Source organism: Phalangium opilio, unplaced genomic scaffold (assembly GCF_054372755.1).
Source record: "Phalangium opilio isolate 3A_F unplaced genomic scaffold, DU_Popi_V2 ptg000011l_1, whole genome shotgun sequence".
Lineage (NCBI taxonomy): Eukaryota > Metazoa > Arthropoda > Arachnida > Opiliones > Phalangiidae > Phalangium > Phalangium opilio.
Window position 1 is genome coordinate 4192596 of NW_028324147.1, and position 24275 is coordinate 4216870.

Sequence of the window (24275 nt, forward strand, 5' to 3'; positions counted from 1 at the left end):
GTTTAGGTGTAGTTTGAATTGTAATTTTAAATTTCGGGACACACTTTGTTTTTAAAACCTTTTCCATTAAGAAGATACGACAACTCTCCTCGGTTTTCTCAATGACTTTCACTATAGAAACACGATTAAATGCCTGAAATTTATTTCTTCCGGTGCACGTTTTCACCCCTTTTTAACTTTCCATTATTTCTATGTATTTATATTTGCACTTGGTTATACGCGTTTCGATTCTAACTTTTGAAACTGCATGCGTAACGTTAAGCAAAGGTTTGAATATAATTGGGTCCCGCTGCTCCTTGGTCAACGCTTCACTTAAGCCTACACAGCTTCCACAATCCCCGACGATGATTGGTTAGTTGAAGTATCGCGGAATAATCTTTCCCTCTGAACCATTAGTGTCCTGGTTGAAACGATAAGCCTTTGATGGTCATAGGATTTGTACATACCGTATATAGGCTATAGCTTTTGCTGCGTCCGTTTTCTGTTAGCCTGTTTCAAATCTACGATATGTGCGTACATTTGCTTTGGGAGGGAGTTGTGAATACATTTCTAGCTGCATATAGGATTTGGGGCGGCTCGTTTCCTTAACAGTAAATGGCACGTCATATGGGACCATATTATCATTTCCCGCGTATATTTATCCTATATTGCATCTTCAGACGTATTTCTACGTAAAAGGCGCGCGTTCTTGGTAAATTTGGCGCGGTATTTAGGAATTATGATTTCATTAATCCCAAATATGGTCTGGATTATGTTGATAATCTTACTTGCTAGAAAATTTTAACCGAACTATTGGATTGTTCATATAATTGAATATTTCAGTATTAATTTCTTAGATTAGTTAGAAGCGTGGATTTAACTCAATTAAGTTGAAATTATTTAACATATGGGGAACAAACTTTGGAAGTGGTTTTGGGTTTGACAATCTTAAATTATGATGAATTTCGAAGGGAAGTTCGAGAGAACCGACGCTAGACTTAAAAGCATATTGTACGAGACTGGTAATAATTGTGTTAATTTGATACATTTGTTTTGATTGTGAAGTTATTTATTCAGTTTGTGGCATCACTTTAAACTTATTTCGATGGTCTCCAAGACTTCAACTCATTTTGGTTACAGTTTCCGGTGCGGTTTCGTGGAATTTTACTTTATTTCTTCTAACCGCTTATAAATAAGAGATGAAGGTATACCATTATCGATACCAAAACTTTCCTGGAAAATCGTTAACATTTCCAAATACCTTAATACTCCTGTTTCTCCTTTCAAACGGACTTACTTCAATTGAAAGAAAATCAAAGCTCAAAATCCTGAAACTATATTATTTCTCTTGATCGTCAAAGGTCCGCTCGCTCCTTATGGGTTCTAAGAGCTTGGCGACCGACGACGACGAGGGGTCATTTTGAAATATTGCTTTTCTTAAAAAGGGGCTTTACCTTCAGACCCTAGGCCCTGATACTTCCACGGGTGGCGAACGTTAATCAAGAACTAATTAACTAACCATAAGGAAATTATTAATTAAGATGAGGTAATATTTTTTTAAACATCATCATCAGCGTTATCAGCATTATAGACCTACGAGAAATGCAGATACATAAGGCCATTTTTCGTTTTGCGCTTTTTAGAGCTGGAAAACGATTGTTTTGTCCCGTTGCGACTGGGCGCCTTTCACCCTTTTTCTTACCCATATTTTGGTGTGACGTGATCATAATAGATTAATTTATAATAAATTCAATAATACTAATTCTAGTCACTAGAGGTCGCGCCGCAAAACGTTAATCTGGCTGAGGCCATCTTGTTTTAAATAAATATATCTCCATATTTATGTTGTTGGGTGGTTATCTGTCCCAATGAATTCATCATCACCCATGAAAATCTCAGACCCTAAAAATGTACAGATTTTTCTATAAAGACGCTGTCGAAAATTCAGTGCGCGCACACACTTACTTCCCTCTGTTCGTCCCTAAGACAGCCAGGGTTTGGGCGACGATTTTCAGGGCCTTAATGAGGGTTTAAAGGCACTAACCCCTAGTTTTGCGGCGAGGCCAAAGCCCCCTTTAGGATCCTTCCTAAGTTCCGTAACTTCCTTTTCTCCCCCCCCCCGTTTTAAAAGCTATAAACAATTTTCAAGCTGGGGGGGAATAAATTCCAAACCACTTCGTAATTGATTTTCTTCTCCCGAACTTCTTAGTTCCTTTTCTTGTCTCGTTCTTTATTCGTTTTGATTTTACTTCCCGAGTTCGTTTATTTTATTTTCTCCTTTCTTTCCACTCCACTGTGGAATATTTTTCCCCTTAGCCATCCATTTTTCCACAGAAACAGCAGCCGTAACTTTTAAAATTTTATTTTTTTATTTTTTTTATTTGAATTTAAAGAAATATGGATCCAAGAAAATTTTGAGAATTTTTCCTTAGGGGGAAGGGGGGTTGTAATTTCAATGGGTTCAAAGGCGAATTTGTGCTAGGCCAGAATTAGGTTGGTTGGCCAAAGTTTTTTATATTCGCCCCTGAATTCCTGCTTTGCTGTACTGGTAGACCGTCTTTTTCAAAATTAGGGAGTTATAAAAAAGGTTTACATAACATTTTATTCTAGTTTGGGTTCGTTATTGATTACTTGATTTTGGCTAGGGATTTTGTGCACGAGACGAAATTATTTTAATTCAACCATGTGACCATTGAAACTTGTTAAAGCGCGCTAAATTTCAAAATTGAAAGACGAAGGCTAGACGAATATAAATCCACTAGCTGTTACCCGCGGCGTCGCTCGCGTGTAATAAGAACTTCCATCAAAAAGTTATAAAGAAAGGGTAGATTTTACTGATGACTAATATTTTTGTAGCACCCTAGGAGCGAAGGCACTCGGCGTTGCCCGTCAGCCCGTCGGGACATTTTTTTTTACTTTTCACGCGGACATTAATCCATAAAGAAGGGTTTTTAAGTTTTTGGCCGCCATTTAAAAAGATGGCAACAAATCGAGCCCGAAGGACCATTCAGCCCGTCTATAGGTTAAAGGAAACCAGTGTACAAAAATATTTGTGAAATCGGTTGAAACGCGCGGACTTTGTTGCGTAGAGAAGATTTTTTTTACATTTCTGGGCGCCATTTTTTAAGATGGCGGCGGATTGGAAAAATCTTGCTTAGTACGTATGAGTAACGTTCCTGCAAATTTTCAGCTTTCTAGGGCAAGCAGTTTGGGCTGAGCGTTGATTATCAGTCAGTCAGTCTGTCAGTCAGGACTTTGATTTATATAGATATAGAAGATTCACAAAGCACGTGAATTTGAAACTTGTTAAAGAACGCGCAATTTCAAAATTCGCAATTTCAAAATTGAAAGACAAAGGCTTAAGGAATATTTTAATCTATATATTAGTTCCCGTTTCATTAGCCTCATTGATCTTTTCTCCTAGTTGAAAATAAGTTAAATAGACATATGAAAATACATAACCGTAAATTAATTTTTCTATCAAAATGTATTTCAAGATAAAGTTATGAAAGAACGTTGAACGAGAAATCTCATTCGTTACTAAAAGCCTCGTTACTAAGTAGAGAAGAGTATTGACAAGGGACACGCGTGTGCTATAGTTGGTTATCTCTTGTCGGGGTCATATCTTTAAGAAAAGGGTGAATAATCCTTGGGCACCCTAAAGGAAGTCTGCCGTCAAAACAAAAGAGTCGAGTTCGACTTCGACCCGAATAGCGTGATCTGGAATTATCCCTTTTGGAAAGAGGGTCGCGAGCGAGGGATTAATCTGTAGAAAAATATATAGAAGAGGCAACGCCCTGCTTGCACGAATCCTCCCTTAACCTCTTTCTAAGACTATATTCGAATAAGAATGGAAATAATCCTTAAGAAGTCACGCCCCTCCCCCCCGAAAAGATCTCCTTTCTTATAGCCAAGGAGTAAAGACAGAACCATTTTCTTTTAACATTCCAACGTCACTCCATGACTTTCTTGGAAATGTTTTTCAATTGCATTACTCTCTCTGTCTTTCTCTGTTTCTGTTTCTAGCGGAGTTGGGGATTAAAGCATTTGAAATATTTAGTCGATACTCGTAAACAAAGGATTATAGTTAATATTTAATGGAATTGTTAAATGCACCGACGGGATTAAGGTTTACTCTTGATTTCGAAGGTTTGAAAACAATCGCGACCTAATTGAGTTGTTTATAAGTGAAATCTCTCTGAAAGTTGTTACGATTTTGCTGCTTATGTAGTCTTTGAGCGGTTTAGAGCTGGTGATAAAACTTTTGGTAATACGAAAATATGAGTTAGAATAATTTTGATTCTTTGAGATTATCATTCATTTCGTAGTGCGAACATAGTTTATTTTACCATTTGGAATACATACAGCTACTAGGAATCCTTATGCCACATATATATCCCTGGTTTAATTTTATTCGGGTTTTGTGGGCCGGGCTTAGGAACTTACAATCAGTCACGCCTCATAATTCTAACTGTGATTTCATTGGCTGTATGGTATGAACGCGAGGTCGGATGCACGTGCAAGGGGCAACAGGCAGCGAGACATATAGGCCTATTATTCGTCATACGTTATGAGAAGTCCTAGAACTCTCTTCCCACAAATTCCGCCTAGATAAGTTGAGTGAAAATGACTATACACAATGATTCCGATTAGCTGTATGTATTCCTTTTAACAAATGAAAGACTAACATTTCAATGTTAGAGAATGTTAGCTTATCATGTGATTCCCAACTGTAATCTTTAAGGTTATTATTGATAGAATGGGTGGGGGGGGGGGGCAAGGAAGGAGGCGTTCTTCTTATTAACGTTATGGGAAAATAAAAGAGGATTTCGTGTCCTTTTAGTGTCACGCGATAGTTCCCCTATATCGGATAATTTTTTCTTCTTGTTTCTTTTCGTCCTCCATTTTGTCCTATTAACGTTATCGTTGCGAGATTGCGTCGCAACTTCGTTCGGACTTCTCTCTTATCCGTCGCTATTTATAATTGGACCAATAACTCACGCTCTACCAGCATTTCTATCACGCTATACAATATGGGTTTCCCATATTGAAAGACGGCACTGCGTGACTATATGTATTACTACGCGACCTTTCAACTTATATATATATATATATATATATATATATATATATGCTATTCAAAACCCAAATCGTATAGAACGTATAGAGAGTCATAGTTGAAGTTTTCAATAATTGGCTTATAGGGACTTGATAGCAAAATGGTTGTATGTTAGTTACTTGTAATTTGAATTTATATGGTACAAAATTCTAAAGTGGTCGATAAAATACCAAGGGGCTGTTCATAAATTACGTAATGTAAATCCGGGGGTGGGGTTTTGAGTAAAACTCCATTCAGACGTCAGTGGAGTTGTTTTGCTGAAAAGTTTGGAAATTTTCAGTTTTCGTCTTGTAGTGTCGAGATGGCACCACCACCTCGTTAGCGCCTTTTCTTTAGCCATAGCTCACTCGATCATGCCTTACTGACACATGATCTTGTAAGCTATGCTTTAGCAGACGATATGTAAAAGTTTAACTACCCATAGAAATGTTTCCCTAAAAGCAGAAAGATGGAATGTTGTTAAGAATGTTACGTAACTTTCAGTTAAATTCTTTTGGTAATTGGCTTAATTTCCTTTTTTCTTTTTCTAATATCTGGAAAATGTTTTGGGTTCCTCCTTTACTTGTAACATATGTTGAAGATATTTCTCTATAGTAACGACTGAGGAAGAAATATCAACTTTCTTTCTCTGTTCAATGTAAGGAAACGTCTTGAATCCATCAATCTCGCACGTTCCTCTTGTATTTCCCAACTTCCGGAATTTCCGGTTACATTTGGAAATTAGTTTTTTTCGTTGTTAGCAAAATTGTTTTAGACACAGCACGTGTTTTCGTAAATTGAAATTATTGCAAAGGCCTCGAAAATTCTTTTAAATATATCTTGTTTTGAAACGTCCAAGAAATTATCTAAAATTTTAACATGAAATTTCAAATTATATTATTAACAGAAACATCTAGCTTTATCTGTCAGTTTGTTTATTTATAAATGTCTAGCCACGTTTGCCAACCAAAACACCGTTAGTAATTAACCAAAATCCTTAAAACCCAGGAGAAAATTTAACTTAAACATCAAATAACAATGGAATAAAGGACTTAGCGTCTCAAATTTAGCCTGAAGCGAAATAAAAGTTTCTTAGATATTGAATATTACAGAAATATCAAATGTATTGTCATAAAGTTTGTTTGGAAAGTGAAACTTGACCCTTTTCACCAATTTTCTCCTCCTCCACCCCCCTTCTGGGAATCCACTCAGCCTCTTACGATCCCTGGAAAGAGACGCGAATGTGGCGCCGTCCAACGTCGATAATCGGAAACATTTCGGGTTACCCGTTTTAGAAAAACCTTAGCGTTATTTCCCATTCGAAATAGTTCGACAAATTCTCGATCGATGGCGCCACTCTCTACACTTCTCGGTGCATTCAAGCGGGAAATAAATAGATAAAATATACACGAACAGTTCATAAGGATTCAAGTAAATTCCTGGCTGCTAATGCACCGTTTCCCTTAATGGTTTTATTTTATTTTTTCTTTTTTTACCGGCGCCCTTTTTTTACGGGCAATTTGTTTTTCTATAAATAATTTTTTAACACGCGTGCCTAAACTTAAACAGCTACTAAACATTAATTGCCTGAGCTAAGCCTAATGCAATTTGTTTACTATGCCGCAACCTTAAAGAGGTACATACCTAAAACCAAAGCTAAAAACCCTAGCAAGCAATATTTCATCTTTTAGATGAAAAATGACGTTCATAAGATGTGTTCCATAAGTTTGTCACTCGTTACATAACTTAGAAACAGGAGCTTGTCATGAAGTGAATGAGGTAGGTCATAGATTCTGGTAAAGCGACGCCTGGTGAGACGCTGTCAAAGGCTTAGTATTGCAGACTAAATAGGAGCTAGATGGAAGTCCTGCAAAATTAACCGTCGAGTGTAGGACTTCAATTCTCGCTTGTCGTTCTCGAACTAGCTCGAGCTGTAAGTCTCTAGCATTACGAATTATAGGCAGTGTCATTCTTATGGAACATATCTTATAAACTTATGCTATGACCAATAAAGGATCGTTTTGATAATTCACGCGTTAGAAAAAGAATCACGTGGTCGTTATAAGATTAATAGGGCAGCAAGGGAGATTTAATTGAATTTGGTAGTGACCGTAGTGTCTTCAAAGTTCTTTGATTATTTAAGAATCCCATTAAAATTTAGTTAGAAAAAAGCATCTTTTTCAGTACGGAAATTTGCATATAATTAATTATCATCTAAAACACGCTGAATACTGTAACATTTTAAAAAACCTTGATTGATTACGTGTCACAATTTAATGGTTTATTGATTACCATTGTTAAAAGTTTAAAACTTAATTAAATTTTTGGTGTTTTGAGTGAAGAGAAAAGGTCGATAATTTTATTTTTGCATTGTCTGCTAAACTCATTTTAAAACTGCCTGTTAGAATTTCTTTCTTTTTTCCCTCTCTCACTCTCTTTCTCTCTTCGGCTACGCTTTATAATTGATTTAGCGCTATACTTCAAAGAACCTTTTAGTTTTAACCAAATTAAGCCCCATGGAAGATTTCTAATCCCGATTTAGAACGCTTTTTACCATCGTCATTAAGAATTAATTAGTAACGTTTATTAAGTGTTACATCTCTCTATGATTTTGATTGGATATAGATAGCGTGCCAACAAGTGTTGCCAGTCATTTGCGAGTCACGTGTTCCTCTGTTTGACACGTAACGGGATGGGACTACATTATTTTTTGATTCAAAACAAACATTGAAAAAATATATAAATTTTTTTTTTTAAATTTAAAAAAAGGTTTCGGTGTTGTGAAGATGCAACTTTTGCCTTATTATAAATACACGCCACGTCTTGTTTTTCTTCTATTTTTTTGAATTTCTGAACAAAAATTTTGAACTGTTTCTATATTTGGATTTTGGATGTGTAGTCCCATATGACCAAAATGTTTGGTAAAAAAATATGAATTTATTGCATGTGTTGAATAAGGACACTAGAATTTCCTAGAGACAATTATTTGAAGGTCAATAATGACTTTAGTGACATACTACACTTTTAGGGAAATATATTATGTCACTTTTGTCCATGAAACCTATTTAGGATTTTTTTAAAGTGACATAGTTAAATATCTGGAACTTCAGTCATTCCATTTTCTTCTCTAATCTCTTAGTTTTTCTATAGTCTTTGTCAACTAAGACATTTTTACCTCTCCGTGTGACGTAGTCCAGGAGAGGTTCTGTAACGGCCGTGTCTGTGTGTCTGTGTGTCTGTCTGTCTGTGTGTCTGTCCGTTGTTACACCCACGTGACCGCGTTCGCAGTTTGCGTATCGGAGCAAACGTGTTCGCCATTTCCGAACTGCTTTCACAGTCACGGAAATGGCTCCTCTACTTGAGTTCTCACACCACCATCTTCTGGTCTTTGTCCATCCCACACGGACACCAGTCTGTTCTTACTGGCTTCTAATCACCACCATCTTCTGTCCTTTGTCAATCCCACATTGACACCAGTCTGCACTTACACTGGCTTCTAACACCACCATCCACTGGTCTTCCGTCTATTCCACATAGACACCAATCTGTATCATTGGCTTCTACTCCATTATCATCGTTTGGTTTTAGGATATACGCGGCGATCAGCTAGGGTTACGAGAAACGTCTAGCCTCCCTAAGGTGGGATCGCCACCAAAGGTTTTCGCAATTGCGCTTTTTCCTTACTATTATAATGGAAACGAATCGTATATATACCCCAAATTTGAAAAAAGCGGGCAAGAGGGGTACCCTTAACTTTAAACGTCAATATTAGCAAAGTTTGAGAAGATAATAGGTATAACTTTATTTTAAACGATTTAACTATTATTAATGTTAATTATTGAAGATTAAAATAATTAAAAATAGTTATATTTATTTAAATATTAAAGATAAACCTCTCGTGCAAAGAGAGAGATTATCATTGCCTCCTATATCTACCAAGGCCCGTGCATTGTGACATATTTCATTCATTGCCTCCTATATCTATCAAGGCCCGTGCATTGTGATATATTTCATTCATTGCCTCCTATATCTATCAAGGCCCGTGCATTGCGATATATTTTTCAAAACAACAACAAAAATGGGAAACCCCAACTCAGAAACATAATAACGTTTTCATTGGATACTTAAGTTTATATAATCTTCTTGACACGGAGAGGTAATATTTTGGTTTTCCCAACTTGTTTTATAATTATTATTAACTAAATGTTGATATGAAATTCTCGCGACACAATCAATCAACGTTTGGGAAACTCTTTATGATTTGATGGAAAATTTTAATGAAATTTAGGAGGTTTATTTTTTTTTCTGTAGACCTGGGAATCACCAAACAAACTAACGTATATTTTAAATTAGGATATAGTAGACTATTGATTTTAGGGTGTAACTTTATATTCCCACCACGACCTTGATCAAAAAAGTAGAAATGACCATCCCATATACTGGTATCTTCAATTCAGATATATATATAGTTACTTTCTAGACACGTCTCGATCGACCAACCCACACTGTTTAGATTAGGTAAACGAGAAAAGTGGTGTTGGTGGTTGTAGACGAGTGGATTTTCTTACACCCCATCCATGGTCACTTGGCAAAACTAATTTGGCTGGCACGTAGGTACTTTTTGCGGTGAACCATTTGTACGGTCAAGGTTACGATGAACTTGAACGTGACCGCGATCGGTCAATATTGGTCAATAAATTGAGGCGTAATTCAATAGGTTAAATAAATCTGTGCAAATAGGTCTGCGGGAGAACGGTTTTAAATTGAGGCAAGCAAGCAACGTTTTAATTCGATTTATTTTTATTAGAAGTCTATAATAAACTCTCATGTTCTCTTTAAAGCTAAATTTTTAATTAATTTAATTTAAAATACCACCTTTAGTAAGAACTAATCAGCCAACATTACCCCAAGTTCAAGTTTTTGCATTCTCCCAATTTCCAAATACTCAAACCAAGAAGTGATATCCAGTTTATTAGGTATAAGATGCCTAAGTATTCGCGCGCCATACTGTCCCAGTCGACCTTTCAAAATACTAGGGAGGGATGTAAAAGGAGGCCGGGCTATTTCGCCTCTCCTCAGTCAGAAAATACGTAGTAATTTTCGTCATTCGCGTCGCGCTGACGTGAGCGTTCAAGAGCCAATGAGATGTTGGTTGTAATTTAGAGGCGGCGGGGATTAACTCCAGACCTACTATACGTTTGGACTGGAGATAGCTGGAAATGTGGCGAATTCATACCTTCTCCCTAATAAACTAGATATCACTTCTTGCTCAAACGAAGTGTTTTTTTTTTAAATCCGATTTGAAATTTGATTTTTTAAACGCGTGTCTGATTTTATTATCGTTATAATTTATTCATTTATTTCAAAATTGCAATGATATCAAAAAAATTCCATTATATCAGAGAGAGAAAGTGAGGGGACGGACGTGGTGCAGAGGTATACAATCACCAAAAAAAAAAGAGAAAAACGAGCAAGTCATTGATTGTTGGAAAGGACATTTTTGGCATTCTTTCTAGTGGCGGGAACAATCGATATGAAATAGGGAATTAATTCAGTTACTTCCCACTCAAAAGAGAAATGATGGAAAAAGTGAGAACGAAATTACACGCTCCTTTTTTTTCTTTTCTATTTCGTACCTTTTGTACGTTTTGAACGTGACACCACTTATCCCTTATTATATACCGAAGCATAAGTTTATAATAATGTTCCATAAAAGTATGGAAACACAGTAGTACAAAGTATATAGGCTGCAGTACTGGGGAAATCCCTCCTATCTAACGTCACACCCCTGTTTGCCCATTCAGATTTACTCCCCCACTAGCCTTCCACTTAATAAAATTTCCCATCATGTAGATGTAAATGGGAGGAGGCTTCTTCAAGCCCAACCTTTTTGTTGTTTCCCTGTAGTTGTAGAGCTCTCAGGTTGGGGTTTTGTTTGGTGACGTCGTGTTAGGGGGAGAGGGGGTTGCTATCTTCCAAGTTTGACGCGAGTATTTGAAAGCACGTGCTTTTGAACTTTAATTTTTAAATTAGGCTTATTACGTAGGCTAAAATTTCATTAATGGTTAAGCCTTGGTCTGGGGTAGACGATTTTAGGTAAATTTCTGAAACTGTAATGAATTTATCAACCGAGATTCATATTTTTATCGCTTCTCACACTGATAAGCCTTTGCGAGGCACATTTGCGCTTTTCAACTTTCAAGGAACTACTTGTCAACCTACACTTTGACAGCAGTCAAACTTATTGGAAAAACGTAGGTTATAAACTTATGAATGTCCGTAGTATTGACGGATTTCGGGCGGCTGGCTAAAACATGACTCGGAATTATTTTTTTCCTTTTTTTTTTGTTTCTAGTAGAAAAATGGTGATACATAAATTAGATAAAGTTGGTTGGTATCCGGGCGCCATTATATAATAAATACCACGGGGAATACAATACATTCCTCTAGTGAGTCTATCTATACGCCCCTTCTACATTAATAAATACAAAACGAGACGAAAACCTCCCGTTTTATCCCGTTTTTAATGCGCATTTATGAAGGTAGAGTGAAAGTAGAGAGAGATGCCCTTAAACTAGGTATAAAGTGCTATATCAAGAAGTGATATCTATTTATTAGGGAGAAGGTATAAATTCGCCACATTTATAATCCAGCTTTATCTCCAGTCCAAACGTATAGTAGGTCCGGAGTTAATCCCTGCCTCTAAATTACAACCAGCATCTCATTGGTTCTTGAAAACTCATGTCAGCGCGGCGAGGTGAATGACGAAAATTACGTATTTGTCCGACTGAGGAGAGGCGAAATAGCCCGGCCTCCTTTTACGTCCCCCCTTGTATTTTGAAAGGGGGACTGGGACTATAGCGCGCGAATACTGAGGCATCTTATACCTTCTCCCTAATAAACTAGATATCACTTCTTGGTGCTTGCAATGCAACATTTTTGAAGTCTGATCACTTGATTAGAATATCAAAGTATGGATATATTAATTGTTTAAATTTGAACAATGCTTTCTTCACCTTTCCTTTGAAACCTTGGACAATGATTTACGTAATAGGGAAGTTTTCCTCGAAACATGACCATTCTGTTAGTCTGTCCAGACAGTGAAGTCTAACCAAACCAATACCCGATACCCGGAAACGCGATAATCGTAATATTGCGTATAATCCCCATGGACCTAACATAATATTACTGTTTAACCCTGGTATCTTCGCTATCAAACACTCAAGCATGACGCGAAATGAAATTCGCAGATCGTGTTGAGAGATTTATTAACTCCGATAATTGATCCTTGATTGACCTTTAGGGTTAATTGAATATTCCCTCCTATCTATTATTATGTTTCAGCAGTGAACCTCGATTGCAAAAAAATTGTTTTTGATCTATAAAGACTATGCAAGATTTAATTCTAAGAAAGAACAGTAATTTGATCCCGAATCTTTTGTGGTTGACTTCAAAACACGTATTACGAAAAGCCTTAAGTCAAAGGACGATCAAAGTCCATTTTAAATATTTTTTGGTGAAAACAAAACAAAATCCTCTAGCCTAGTAACAGAATTATAACTAGAAAATTTATGTGAGACGTTATGTTTGGAAAAAAAAAATATTTTTTTATTTCGTGAAGGATGCTAGACAATAGTGATGGGAAGAGAAGGCCATAATTAGGAAGTAATAATGGCGAGAAGCACTGAATTGTTTAACGTAATCATGCATGGTGAAGTTAATTTTTAATATATATTTTTGAGGGATAATTTCAAAACATAATTAAAACCTAAATAGATCTAGAAAACTTTATATTTTCTCAGCTGACGTTTATGTAATTAGTAACTCCGGGGTGTATTTTATACAAATTTTGTAATTGAGTCAATTTAATTGACATAAATTAAGAAATAATTATTACGTTTATGGTTTGATTAACACGTTAGGTTTATAAAATAATAACAATAGGATTTTTTGATAAGCTAAATAAAGAAACTTTTGAAAATAAAAACTTCTTAGGGTAATAAATAATTGAAGCTTCGTAAATTCTCAAATATTTTTTTTAATCTTAACATCATTAAATTATGGGCTTCTATTGTTCATTAAGTGTTCCACCTGGTACTCCTCACTTGAAAGTTCAAGATTATAGTCCGCTTTCGTGATCGTGATAGAATATATATCTTGAATCTAAACCTCTAAAGGTCATGAGACCGTCGTCGCTAAGATCCCCATATTTCACGCAATTCGAATCTTGATCTTTTAAAATATCGTGACTGGCTCTGCTACTAGGCAAATAGATCGTGAGAATTCCGTGAGTGCAGGATGATACTGGCGCATATGCAACCCTCCAGTACACCGTCGCCCGTGAAATTCTCAGTACCCATAGTTCGGAAGTTCGGGGTGCGAAGTTTTAATTAAACTACCCGGGAATAGGGTTAAGTAATTATTGTATTCTAAGTGGCTGGTCACGCTTTTAAAAAATGTTAGATCTAGAACTTATAGTTATAGAATTTTCCTCAGCAGCTAGCTACCCCTTTTCTTTATTTATATCTTTCTTTTTCAAAATGTACAGTCTAGAAACCTCCAGAAGCCTTGACCGAATTATGGAATTATGTTTAGTCGAGCTAGGCCTAACACCTCTTCCGTTCAGTCTCGATATTAATGGACTATTTTAATAAAGGTAACTGGTACAGTGGTACTTGCTTATGCCTGGCCTAAATTTGACCAAGGCTTAATATAGTTTAAGCTTAAATAGCCAGCTTGATCTAAGTTAACTTTGAAATAGTCTGTTATATTATTGAATGGCCCGGAAACTAGGTTAATCGGAGATAGGTGAAAATTGGTCTATTATGTTAACTTATCGGTTCATTGAATTTTAAGATTCAAAGCCTCTCTATCTATCACGTTATATTGAAATTTTTGGGGCTAAAGTTTTAAGTTACGCCTTTATTTTTCCTAAGCCTAGGCTATTTTTATAATTAAGAGTAAAATTTTGAACAGACTTTTTTTCTTCCTTTTCTTAATTTGTAGCTGTGAATCTTTAACTAATTTACGTTGTATAAACAGAAGGAAAAAATACAACCTGGTTTTTTTTTATAATTTTTTTTGAAGGGGGAGTGAAATGGAAGTAAATCACTTAAAATAAACTGTTTAGACCATTATCAGAAAGGGGGTAAAATGCAGTCTAGTGTGTTGACCACCTTTTTCTCTGAAGACTTAACTACATCCGGTTGTATGTGGCAAATTAATAAAGACTTTAGTTATGGCTTCAAACAATACGGACCAAATTTGGTGGACTGATAACTTCGAAGCCCCTGTACTTGGAATCTTTAAGAGGCCATAGACCCCCCATACTAATATCTGATTGAAGGTAAGGGGAAGGGCTTAAAGCTTCCTCGCGTTTCATTGGCTATTCACATATGAATTAGAACCAATGACCATAGGTTTACTCGTTCAGACCACGTGACGCAAATAGAACTTATTTATATACGGGTTCGAAGCTCATTGGTAGTCGTGGGAGACAATGTCACGTGGTCATTGTTTAGGGGTAACGATTATTTAACCCCCTCCCCTTTAATTCAAGCACAAAAGCCCAGAAAATGACAGTCTGTTAAAGATTCTAAGAAGGAGAAATTATTCATTTCTGGTTACGTATTTGTTGTTAAAAACCAAGGTGGAAAAATACTAGTGAAAATTAGATAATTGTATTTATACTTCGGGTAATTGACTGCTGGCACAATGAAGGCTGAAAAACAAAGGAGGGAATCTGTACGTGCTGGCTCTTTTGTTTGCCATGGACTCAGTTTAGGGTCTTCGGAGATGTTTTTAAATCCATTCACCTAATTTATTCTCCCCTGTGATATCGCCTTGAGGAAAAGCGAATTTCCAGCCGCTTTTTTGCATAAAGGTTTTTTTCCATCCCTAGGTGGTTTTTTCGGCGCGGTCTTACGTAAGCCTAAGCATTGTCTGTGTGATCTATGTATAATTTAAGTTTTCTTTAGTAATTAGGGATGTGTTAATTAAAATATGCCTACAGCGTTTTAATTGTCCTAATTTTAGAATGAATACTCCCCAAAGGTTTGTGTAAACGAAAAGATTATCTAATATAGTTTTAGTTTTAGTTTTTAATTAATTTGGAATTAATTATGGTAGTTTATAAATTGATGTAAAATTCCCAAGATGTTTAAAAGAAAATTAATAATCTTAATTTGGTTGCATGACTGTCTTCAAGAATATGACACAGTTATGACGTCACTCTATTGCTATAGTTACAGAATAACACGCTGTATATGGAGCAAACCCCAGTTGCGATCAGTCTGTGAAATAAGGGTATTTTTTAAACTAGTCCTTAGGACCAGTGACCCCCCCCCCCTAGTGTCCTAAATAATAAACTGGTCTCAGGACTGGTCCCAGCCTTTGTTCTTCTATAGATTTTCTATTAGTAAACTGGTCCCGATGACCAGTAACCCCCACTTTTTGAATTAAAATACTATAGTCCAAGCAATTAATAAACTGGTTTTGCACCAGAGGAAGTATGCTATTTCCCAGACTGGTTGCGATGGCATGTATTTTACTATTATCTGTACCAGGAGGGTTCTTAATACTGTTAGTTGATACCCTGTGGACTACTTGTTTCTTTACAGTTCTGATTTACAAATAGTTTCTTGGGAAACTTGAAATAAAACAACAAGAAATCTCTGGGCGCTGCAAATGATAAAGGCATTTCACCGCCAATACTGTTAGTCGTTTTTTCCAGCTGATAGGGACAAAACTCTCTCTTTTCTCGAAATTTGGCCAAGTTTAAAATCCCCTCCTATCTTTATATACAAGTATACATAATGTTCTCAAGCAAGAATTTACATAGTGTGGGTGTAGAAAAAACAGCACACAAACAAAGTGTATGTAGTCTATACACTTTTTTAAAGGTAGACTCTGCCCTTTTTTGAAATTTGTAAGTCTAAAAAAACTCGGTAGTTAATGCAATGCGAAATTAAATAATTTAGTAGAAGGCAATACAGGGTGTTATTGAAAGGTATGCCAGAAATTAAGAGCGGGGTGGGGTGTTCTATGGGCGATTTTGAGTCAAAAATGTTGTATGAAAATGAACTTCTATCTCCATTATGCCACAATGGACACCGTTTTCGAGTTATCTTAGGGAAAAATCTCATAGAACTATTTCGACTTGAAATGGACCTATATATTTAAGTAATTTTTTTAAAAAATAGCCCATACATGAACAATGACGTCATATCACCTATACTCCCGCAAATCAGGAGGCTAATAATTTTCAAGCGGAACTTGTTTTGCGTCAGGCAGGCAGGCAGGCAGAGCTTTTCTTTAACCATTAGCGGGGGTGGAATAATGGGGGGAAAATATACAGTATACAGAACGAGGTCGGACTGACTTCAGTAGCAGAATGTTTTAAAAAATATATATTTTTTCCAAGTCACTCTCGAGACTCGACTGCTCATTTTAGTTATGCTTATTTTGTTCCCCCCCCCCCTTTCAAATGAATGCCTTTGTATTTCTCCATAGAAGCGATTTCATCTGATTCTGTTTCCACACTCAGAATAAGTCAGTCAGTGCGACCGCTAACTTGTTTAAATCGCTAAGCCTAACCTAAGAATTAAAAGGCGCGAGATGACAATTTAAAATTACGTGCGCGAGGAACAGTGAATTTTAATTACAATTTATGCAAATTGCACGTGGATTAGTGTAATTTTTCGTATTTAAATGCACGGGAAGGATTCCGATTCGGATGAAATGGAGGAGTGTGAAGGGGTCAAAGGTTACGTTCCACATTGGTTGCATAATGCGTTACATCATGGAGGGACACATTCGGCTCATCACCATCATAATAAGAATTTGTTGATATTTTTATTAAGACAATCAACTGAAAAATTGTACGGAAGTTTAAGGAAAAACGGTAGTGGTGGTGCTGCTGGTGATTCAAATTCAAGTAGTCGATCTATTAGTCCCGTACATAATCAGGTTTGAACTTTAACCTTTATTCTTAAGGTTTATTAATTTGATAATTATAAAAATTGGGATGAGAACTTTGGGTTGTATTAATGTCATGGTTTACGTTACAAATAGGTAAATTTTGGGAAACTTTCGTTAGGTGCAATAGAGACCCATTTGAAAAGGGTGAAGGGGGGGGGGTCACGCAGTGTCGTCTGCTTTATGTAGGGGGTTGAAACGGGACCTTAACCCTAAGACCTTCAGGTAATGCTTCAACGTTACCAGTCTTGCACCAAATTTGGTCGTCTGTATTGTTTTCAAGTTGTATTTGCAGTCTTTGCTTGGTCCTAAGAAAAGAAAGATGTTCAAACACTAGACTCTATTTTAACCCCTGACCTTTGATTTTTGAAAATGACCTATTTTTACAAATTGTGTTTAAGAATATGAATTCAGTAATTTGGCGCCTGTCCTTGGGTTCTAGTATGACGTTGAAACACCTTTCACTGTAGTTTGTTTTATTTATTCTTCATAGGTGGGTGGGATTTCTGGATATTTGAATATTATATTACGCTAATTACCACCCTGATGTAGAGCAACACGTTAAGTGAGCGTTCGTGTTTATACACATACATGTATCGTGTTTATCACCAGAAAGTTATATATATATATATTTTTTGGCTTCATTTTCGTCGGTTTTCAACAAACCAAACCCAGTTATTTAGTTATTCGTTGCATTACACTTATATTTAAATGTAAGTCAATGGCGTACAGCGTTCCACTTTCGTTGCTACGCAATTTTTTACGATTTTTTTCAACGCTTGTAAGCTCTGTTGTAAGTCAGTTATAACAAAAGCAAATAGGAATAACGGAGAGTGATGTGGTGTAAGAGAACACGAAGTTAAAATATAGTTGCACATAAGCATGCATGCAGGGGCAACTCGCGTATGAAAACAAGCGTAAGTTCAGAACGTATCCAGAAACTGCATAGAACCATAGGTTTATTCGATATGTTCCATTATAAATTTGTTACTGGTAACTTAGAAACTGGAGCTTGTCATGAAGTGAGTGAGGTAGGTCATAGATTCGAGGTAAAGCGAGGGAGGCCTGGTGAGGCGCTGCTGTCAAAGGCTTAGTAATGCAGACTAAATAGGAGCTAGATGGAACTTGGTCCTGCAAAATTAGCCACCGAGTGTAGTCATTCAATTCTCGCTTGTCGTTCTCCTTCGAACTAGCTCGAGCTGTAAGTCTCTAGCATTACGAAGTATAGGAAACTTATGATAACAATTACTGTATAGGTAGGAACCTATTGCAATTAAACTTCCCACACAATCTATCTGCATATAATAAAAGACATAGAACGTTTTCCTACCATACATGATTAACGAAAAACTCATAATTATAAGGACCCATTATTGCTTTTATATACCAAAAAAAAAAAAACAGCTACATCAGTAATTATACAAGTTCGGTAAACAAAATGTTCCCGATGTAACGGTTTTTTCCATCTAATATTTTGAGATCGGCACTCTTATAGGATATCCGATAAAATTGTTATATCATCTCCCTCCATTATTAACCACTTATCTGTATCACTGAATCATTAACCTGTCGATATGTTGACGCCCTCTAGCGGATGAAAAACCAATAAGTATAACACTCACTGTAAATTGTATTGTACACGTACAAATAAATAGTACAGGCGGGAAATTATAATGATGCCTCACTAAGCCTCGGACTGATATAATTGCTATTAGAAATGAAATGATCAAGTCAGTCTGTAAATTTATAGAAAATCCGTAACCGTTCGGTTTGACTTTTTTTTATCCGACCAATCGTTTCGCTAGAATTATCACCATTGCTATACACAAGACAGACTAGACTATACGACGCTCTTTTTGTGACGTAATTCATGATACAGAGGGGTCGGATACTTGCTAATATTTTTACATTATTTTTTAAGTATCAATTTTTAAACTTAATTTTTATTTTTTTTTCTTCTGTGTTTAATGTTAGTTAATAGTGCAATATTTCATTAGATGATGTGCATGGGACGACGGGTTTATGGCAAATGTCCTTCCTCTCTATTTATCGCTCGAGTGGTAATATTGGGGGGGGGGGAAGAAAGGTTTGAGTCAATCGAGGAGAAACTTTATAAGGGATAATAATTATCTTTATTGATTGATTGGGATTCTTACGTTGAATTGGCTTGTAAATAAAAATTACGCCTTCGATTGTAAATATTGGGAAGTTTATAGGCTTCTTTTTATAGCTTGTACGTTTTTGTATCGCAGCTCAAATGAGCGTGTTCAAATTAAAACGACACCCTTGTGACGTTTTCGAAATATTGTCTAATTTCAAATAACAAATCTAGCTTATTTATTTTCACATTTTTATCAAAACCTCATGGCAATCCCTAAATCCAATTATTTTAATTTAGGTGTAAATTTAAACCTTCATTTACAATATTAAATGAATTATCTTGAAAATTTTCAGATTTAACTAATTTAAAGTTATGACATAGTAATTCTTTACTTCGTATCTTTTCCAACGAGTGTATTTAGTAGGATTTAGTTGTTTACGTTATCAGAATATATCTTAATTAGGTCATGAAATGACGTCATCATATTACGTCACCATTAACAACTTATAAACCATTCACACTGAAATAAAAATGATTAACCCAGTAAGGTCAGTGGCTTAATCTTAATTACTTCATTGAATGTCACGCAATTTATGCGGAAGACTGTTATTGGAAACCCACTATCCCGTATAAGATTCGTAACTTTATTAATAAACCTAACAATGCCCCATCCTTGGTATACGCGTACTAATCCATGTTTTCAATTAAAGTTTCATCAGCTGTTTCTCGGAATCCCATATCACATTTCCAATTAAACCACAAGTTTATGACCAGATGTCTGCTTTGAGTAAAGAGGCCTTTCGAAAACTGAAAATAATATAGTTTTCAAGAGACAATCGGGGAAATTGTCTTATATTTTCATTTTATTTATTGCAAAGTTCCTCCTATTATTTATTGCCAAACTTCCTATATTTTCATTTCTATTTAATGCAAAAATTCCTATATTTTCATTTCTATTAAATGCAAAAATTCCCATATTTACCTTCAATTTAGTGCAAATATTCCCATATTTTCCTTTAATTTTAGTGCAAAAATTCCGATATTTTCACATTAATCTTAATGCAAAAATTCCGATATTTTCACATTAATTTTAATGCAAAAATTCCGATATTTTCACATTAATTTTAATGCAAAAATTCCGATATTTTCACATTAATTTTAATGCAAAAATTCTCATATGTCCACATTAATTTAAATGCAAAAATTCTCATATGTCCACATTAATTTAATGCGAAAACTCACATATTCTCCTTTTTATTAAAAGCAAAATCCCTCAGAGATTCTTCAGACTTATGGTAATTCACTTATAGTTAAACCCTGGTTTGAACGATTGGTAATACCCCTGTTCCACCCATGCAAATCAATCCTGTGTCACTTACTGCACCCTATACCAGAAGCAGAATGCCCCAGTGCGTACTGACCATGCCCTAGTAGTACACTAGCTTGGATTTCCACCCTGAACCCTCATTTTAGGAATAAATCGCATTAGCATATAGCTCCAGAGTATTTGATGTAATTACGGGACCTACATGACGCTGTGAGAAACTATATGCCTAGACCCCCGACAAAATTAATTCCGAACCATTTCGTTGCGAACCCACGGGTACACTCTAGTAGCTAGAGTGCGTTAAAGTAATTTACATAAATCTGCGTGGCAGCCCTTCATCAGCAACGCTTTAAGATTATTAAACGGTGGGAAAATCTAATTTTTTAGTTTAATTTTTAAAACGATGAGTGTTTTAAATTAAGTCCATAATCTAGACCTTTTTAAAAAGTCGGACAAAGACTAGTGTTTGAACATCTTGCCCAGTATAGAGCCCCTCCCTCCAACACGTAACGAAAAGTTTAAATTATTTTATTGGCTCACTTAAACTACGTTTTGATGACGTTGCTGACGGGGACGGCGAAAAATACGTAATTCCTTTTTACCTCTGTCGCTATGACTCGCCTCTTCTTTCATACCCCTTCGTCCCGTGGAAGGGGGTCCAGGACTTTGACGCGCGCCCATATTACTCTGTTCTCCATTCCTACTTCTAAAATTAAATCCATCCCTGATGAAGGTAAATAATTAATAAATAATATTTACTTAAAAATAAATATTTTTCGGAAAACCATGGGTGATTCCTTAATTTTAACGGGGTTTTTTTTTTAAAATATGAAAGGGAAAATCCACTTGAGGTGTTCCTGGCTTATTTCAAGGTGATCTCCTTAATTTTTGCAGATTATTAAGAATTATAAAACGTGTTATTAGTATCTGCTTTAATTATTTTTCGACGCAAAAGGCAACTTCCCAAACACGTAACTAGCTAATATAGGCCTAGCTATAACTTGTCATATCTTCATTTCCTTTCTAGGTAGAATTGATACTGTATACAGGCGCGTAATCTCTGTTATTGTAAAAGCGTCATTCCTGCCTTTGGTTTAATTAAACTTTACAGTTAAAAATTATCTTTTAAACCACCCACGCGCACACGACTCCAGTAAGCAGTAAAATATAGGCCATTTATCGGTATATGATAATTTTTGTTAAGTTGAATCATTTCCTGGGGATGGGGGTTTAAGTCTCGACTTCCCTTATCATAACGACGTAACTATATCTTAGTTTTAGTCTCATTTGAATAAATTAACTAATAGCTACCTTATTAATTCCATATTTGAAGAAAAGTATTTAAATAATAATTATTAAAATTAATTAAAGGAAAGTTTAGACTATGATATTTTCTATTAATTTAAAAGACAATCTAAAATAATGATTTATTTTAAATTTTAATTACGTATGCATTTACGAAATAGAAGAGTGTACTTGCAATTAAGTTCAAGTGGATGTAGGGTGGCCAATTACAGTCCAAACATAGCATTACGTCAGCAGATAAACTTATTGAAACGTATTTGAATTTTGTCGATATGGATTCAATAATTCCAATTTGAAATAATCATCTTACATGCTAGCCTTCTAATTTAATTTTAATTATAGAAACATATTGTCCTTGAAAATCGAATCTACTTTTTGTGACCTTATTTGTTTAAAAATTATTTGAAGAATTTCAGTATATCATTCGATAAGGACATTGTTTAAAGAAATCTTCGTCAATGATTTAAAATGTCTTTCAAAACATCCTCTCGATGAATGAAGATTTTATATAACTTCCTAAAGGGCAACGGGAAGTGTTTTAAAAATCTTTCTTCGTCATAACCCACCAACGATGTTTTATTATAGAATCAGTTTCGTCCCATACCCTGCTTTTAATCTCCCCATCCCATAGTGCACTTGGCTTCTTAAAATTCTTGCTAGAAAGCCAGAAAAGTTGATTCGGGACCCGCGCGACAGCAGGCTACAGCGACCGGGATTATATCTTAATGGCAGCTCACCCCCTTTGATAATGTTAATCTCTGTATTCGATTAAAGTCTAGCGCCGTATCTCTTCAGATTCCTCGCTTTCAAGAAAGATTCGGATAAAACCAAAGGGGATGAAACTTTTATATAAAAGATAAGAAAGTTTTTAGGCTTTAAGATGAATTTCTCAACGCGCGCACGCGTTTCCAATGATTTTTAAGTGCATAGCCACGGAACGTACATTTTTTCGTGTATTTCATAAGTTCGAAGTCTGTGATGTGATGTGTAATAAGTCTATGACAGACCAAAGACTCCAAGGTTGAAGCCTGAATTAAACTAATTTTCAAGTTTGGCGCCAAATAAAAATCACACGTGCTTTTCAATTTTCAATTGCGCTCAACTGTTACAAGTTCTAGTGAAATTAGGGTTCTACACGTTTTCAGTTCAATTCAGTTCAAGTTTTGGGTTGTTCCAAGTCAAACTCAACTTGACTCGCTAAGGTTTTTGGTAACACTGCGGGATGAAAAGGGTTAAACTTTAGATACACCGCGATGGAAGATGATTTGCTTCAATATCTGGACTTTTTTTTCGTCTTTTCGGAAAGCAGAGGAAAGAGAAATTGGATCAAGACAAGCACTATAGCCTAGAGTCCTTTCCCTAGCTAGACTCGCGGCTCTTTAGTTACGTTCCGCTCTCCGTTTGGCGAATCGCGCAGGGCCACGCTGCACGGCCTATAGAGTTCAATCTTTCGTCGCACTCAAAGGTCAGAATCATACCTCTCCGGTTTTTACGTGTACCCAAAAGTCCCAGGGCTATAGCGAGGGAATCTCGGAATCAGAAAATGTACCGAACTTATCGTGTGCTAACGGAGAGTCGGATGAAAAAAACACTTTCTCTCGGATCTAACAGCTGTAACTCTAGCACGCTCTCTTTGTTTTAACATACGTTTATCACCATAAGTCCAGCACGGCTGATGTCACAAAATAATCGTCTCTGCTTCACCACGACGGAAAAAATTGAGAGTTCCGGCCCAATATTTGGATCGTAGCCCAAAACTTCATGGGTTTCCAGCCCAATGTTTGGATCGTAGCCTAAAACGACAAGAGTTTCCAGCCCAATATTTGGATCATAGCCCAAACAATCAAGGGTTACAGCCCAATATTTTTGGATCGAAGCTCGAAACGTTTAGGGTTCCAGCCCAATATTTGGATCATAGCCTAAAACGAGAAGGGTTCCAGCCCAATATTTGAATCATAGCCCAAAACGAGAAGGGTTCCAGCCCAATATTTGAATCATAGCCCAAAACGAGAAGGGTTCCAGCCCAATATTTGAATCATAGCCCAAAACGAAAAGGGTTCCAGCCCAATATTTGGATCATAGCCCAGAAAATCAAGGGTTCCAGCCCAATATTTGGATCATAGCCCAGAAAATCAAGGGTTCCAGCCCAATATTTGGATCATAGCCCAGAAAATCAAGGGTTCCAGCCCAATATTTGGATCATAGCCCAGAAAATCAAGGGTTCCAGCCCAATATTTGGATCATAGCCCAGAAAATCAAGGGTTCCAGCCCAATATTTGGATCACAGCCCAAAAATCAAGGGTTCCAGCCCAATATTTGGATCATAGCCCAAAAATCAACGGTTCCAACCCAATATTTGAATCCCAGCCCAAAAACCAACGGTTTCAGCCCAATATTCGGATCAAAGCCCCAAAACAATCAAGGGTTCCAGCCCAGTATTCGGATCAAAGCCCCAAAAAAATCAAGGGTTCCAGCCCAGTATTCGGATC

General features: G+C 36.2%; 1 protein-coding gene across 2 annotated transcripts in view; it reads left to right on the forward strand.

Annotated features, from left to right (window-relative positions):
- The window catches only part of LOC149709963 (uncharacterized), a 176960-nt gene that overhangs the window by 47601 nt on the left and 105084 nt on the right, over positions 1–24275 (forward strand). The window contains exon 1 of one of the 2 annotated variants that reach the window (XM_089858387.1): positions 16639–17044. The exons of the other annotated variant lie outside the window; for it this stretch is intronic. Coding sequence (XP_089714513.1) covers positions 16787–17044 — 258 coding nt within the window. The 5' untranslated portion in view covers positions 16639–16786. Of the gene's footprint in view, positions 1–16638; positions 17045–24275 lie in introns of those variants that run through there. 2 annotated transcript variants of the gene reach the window in all.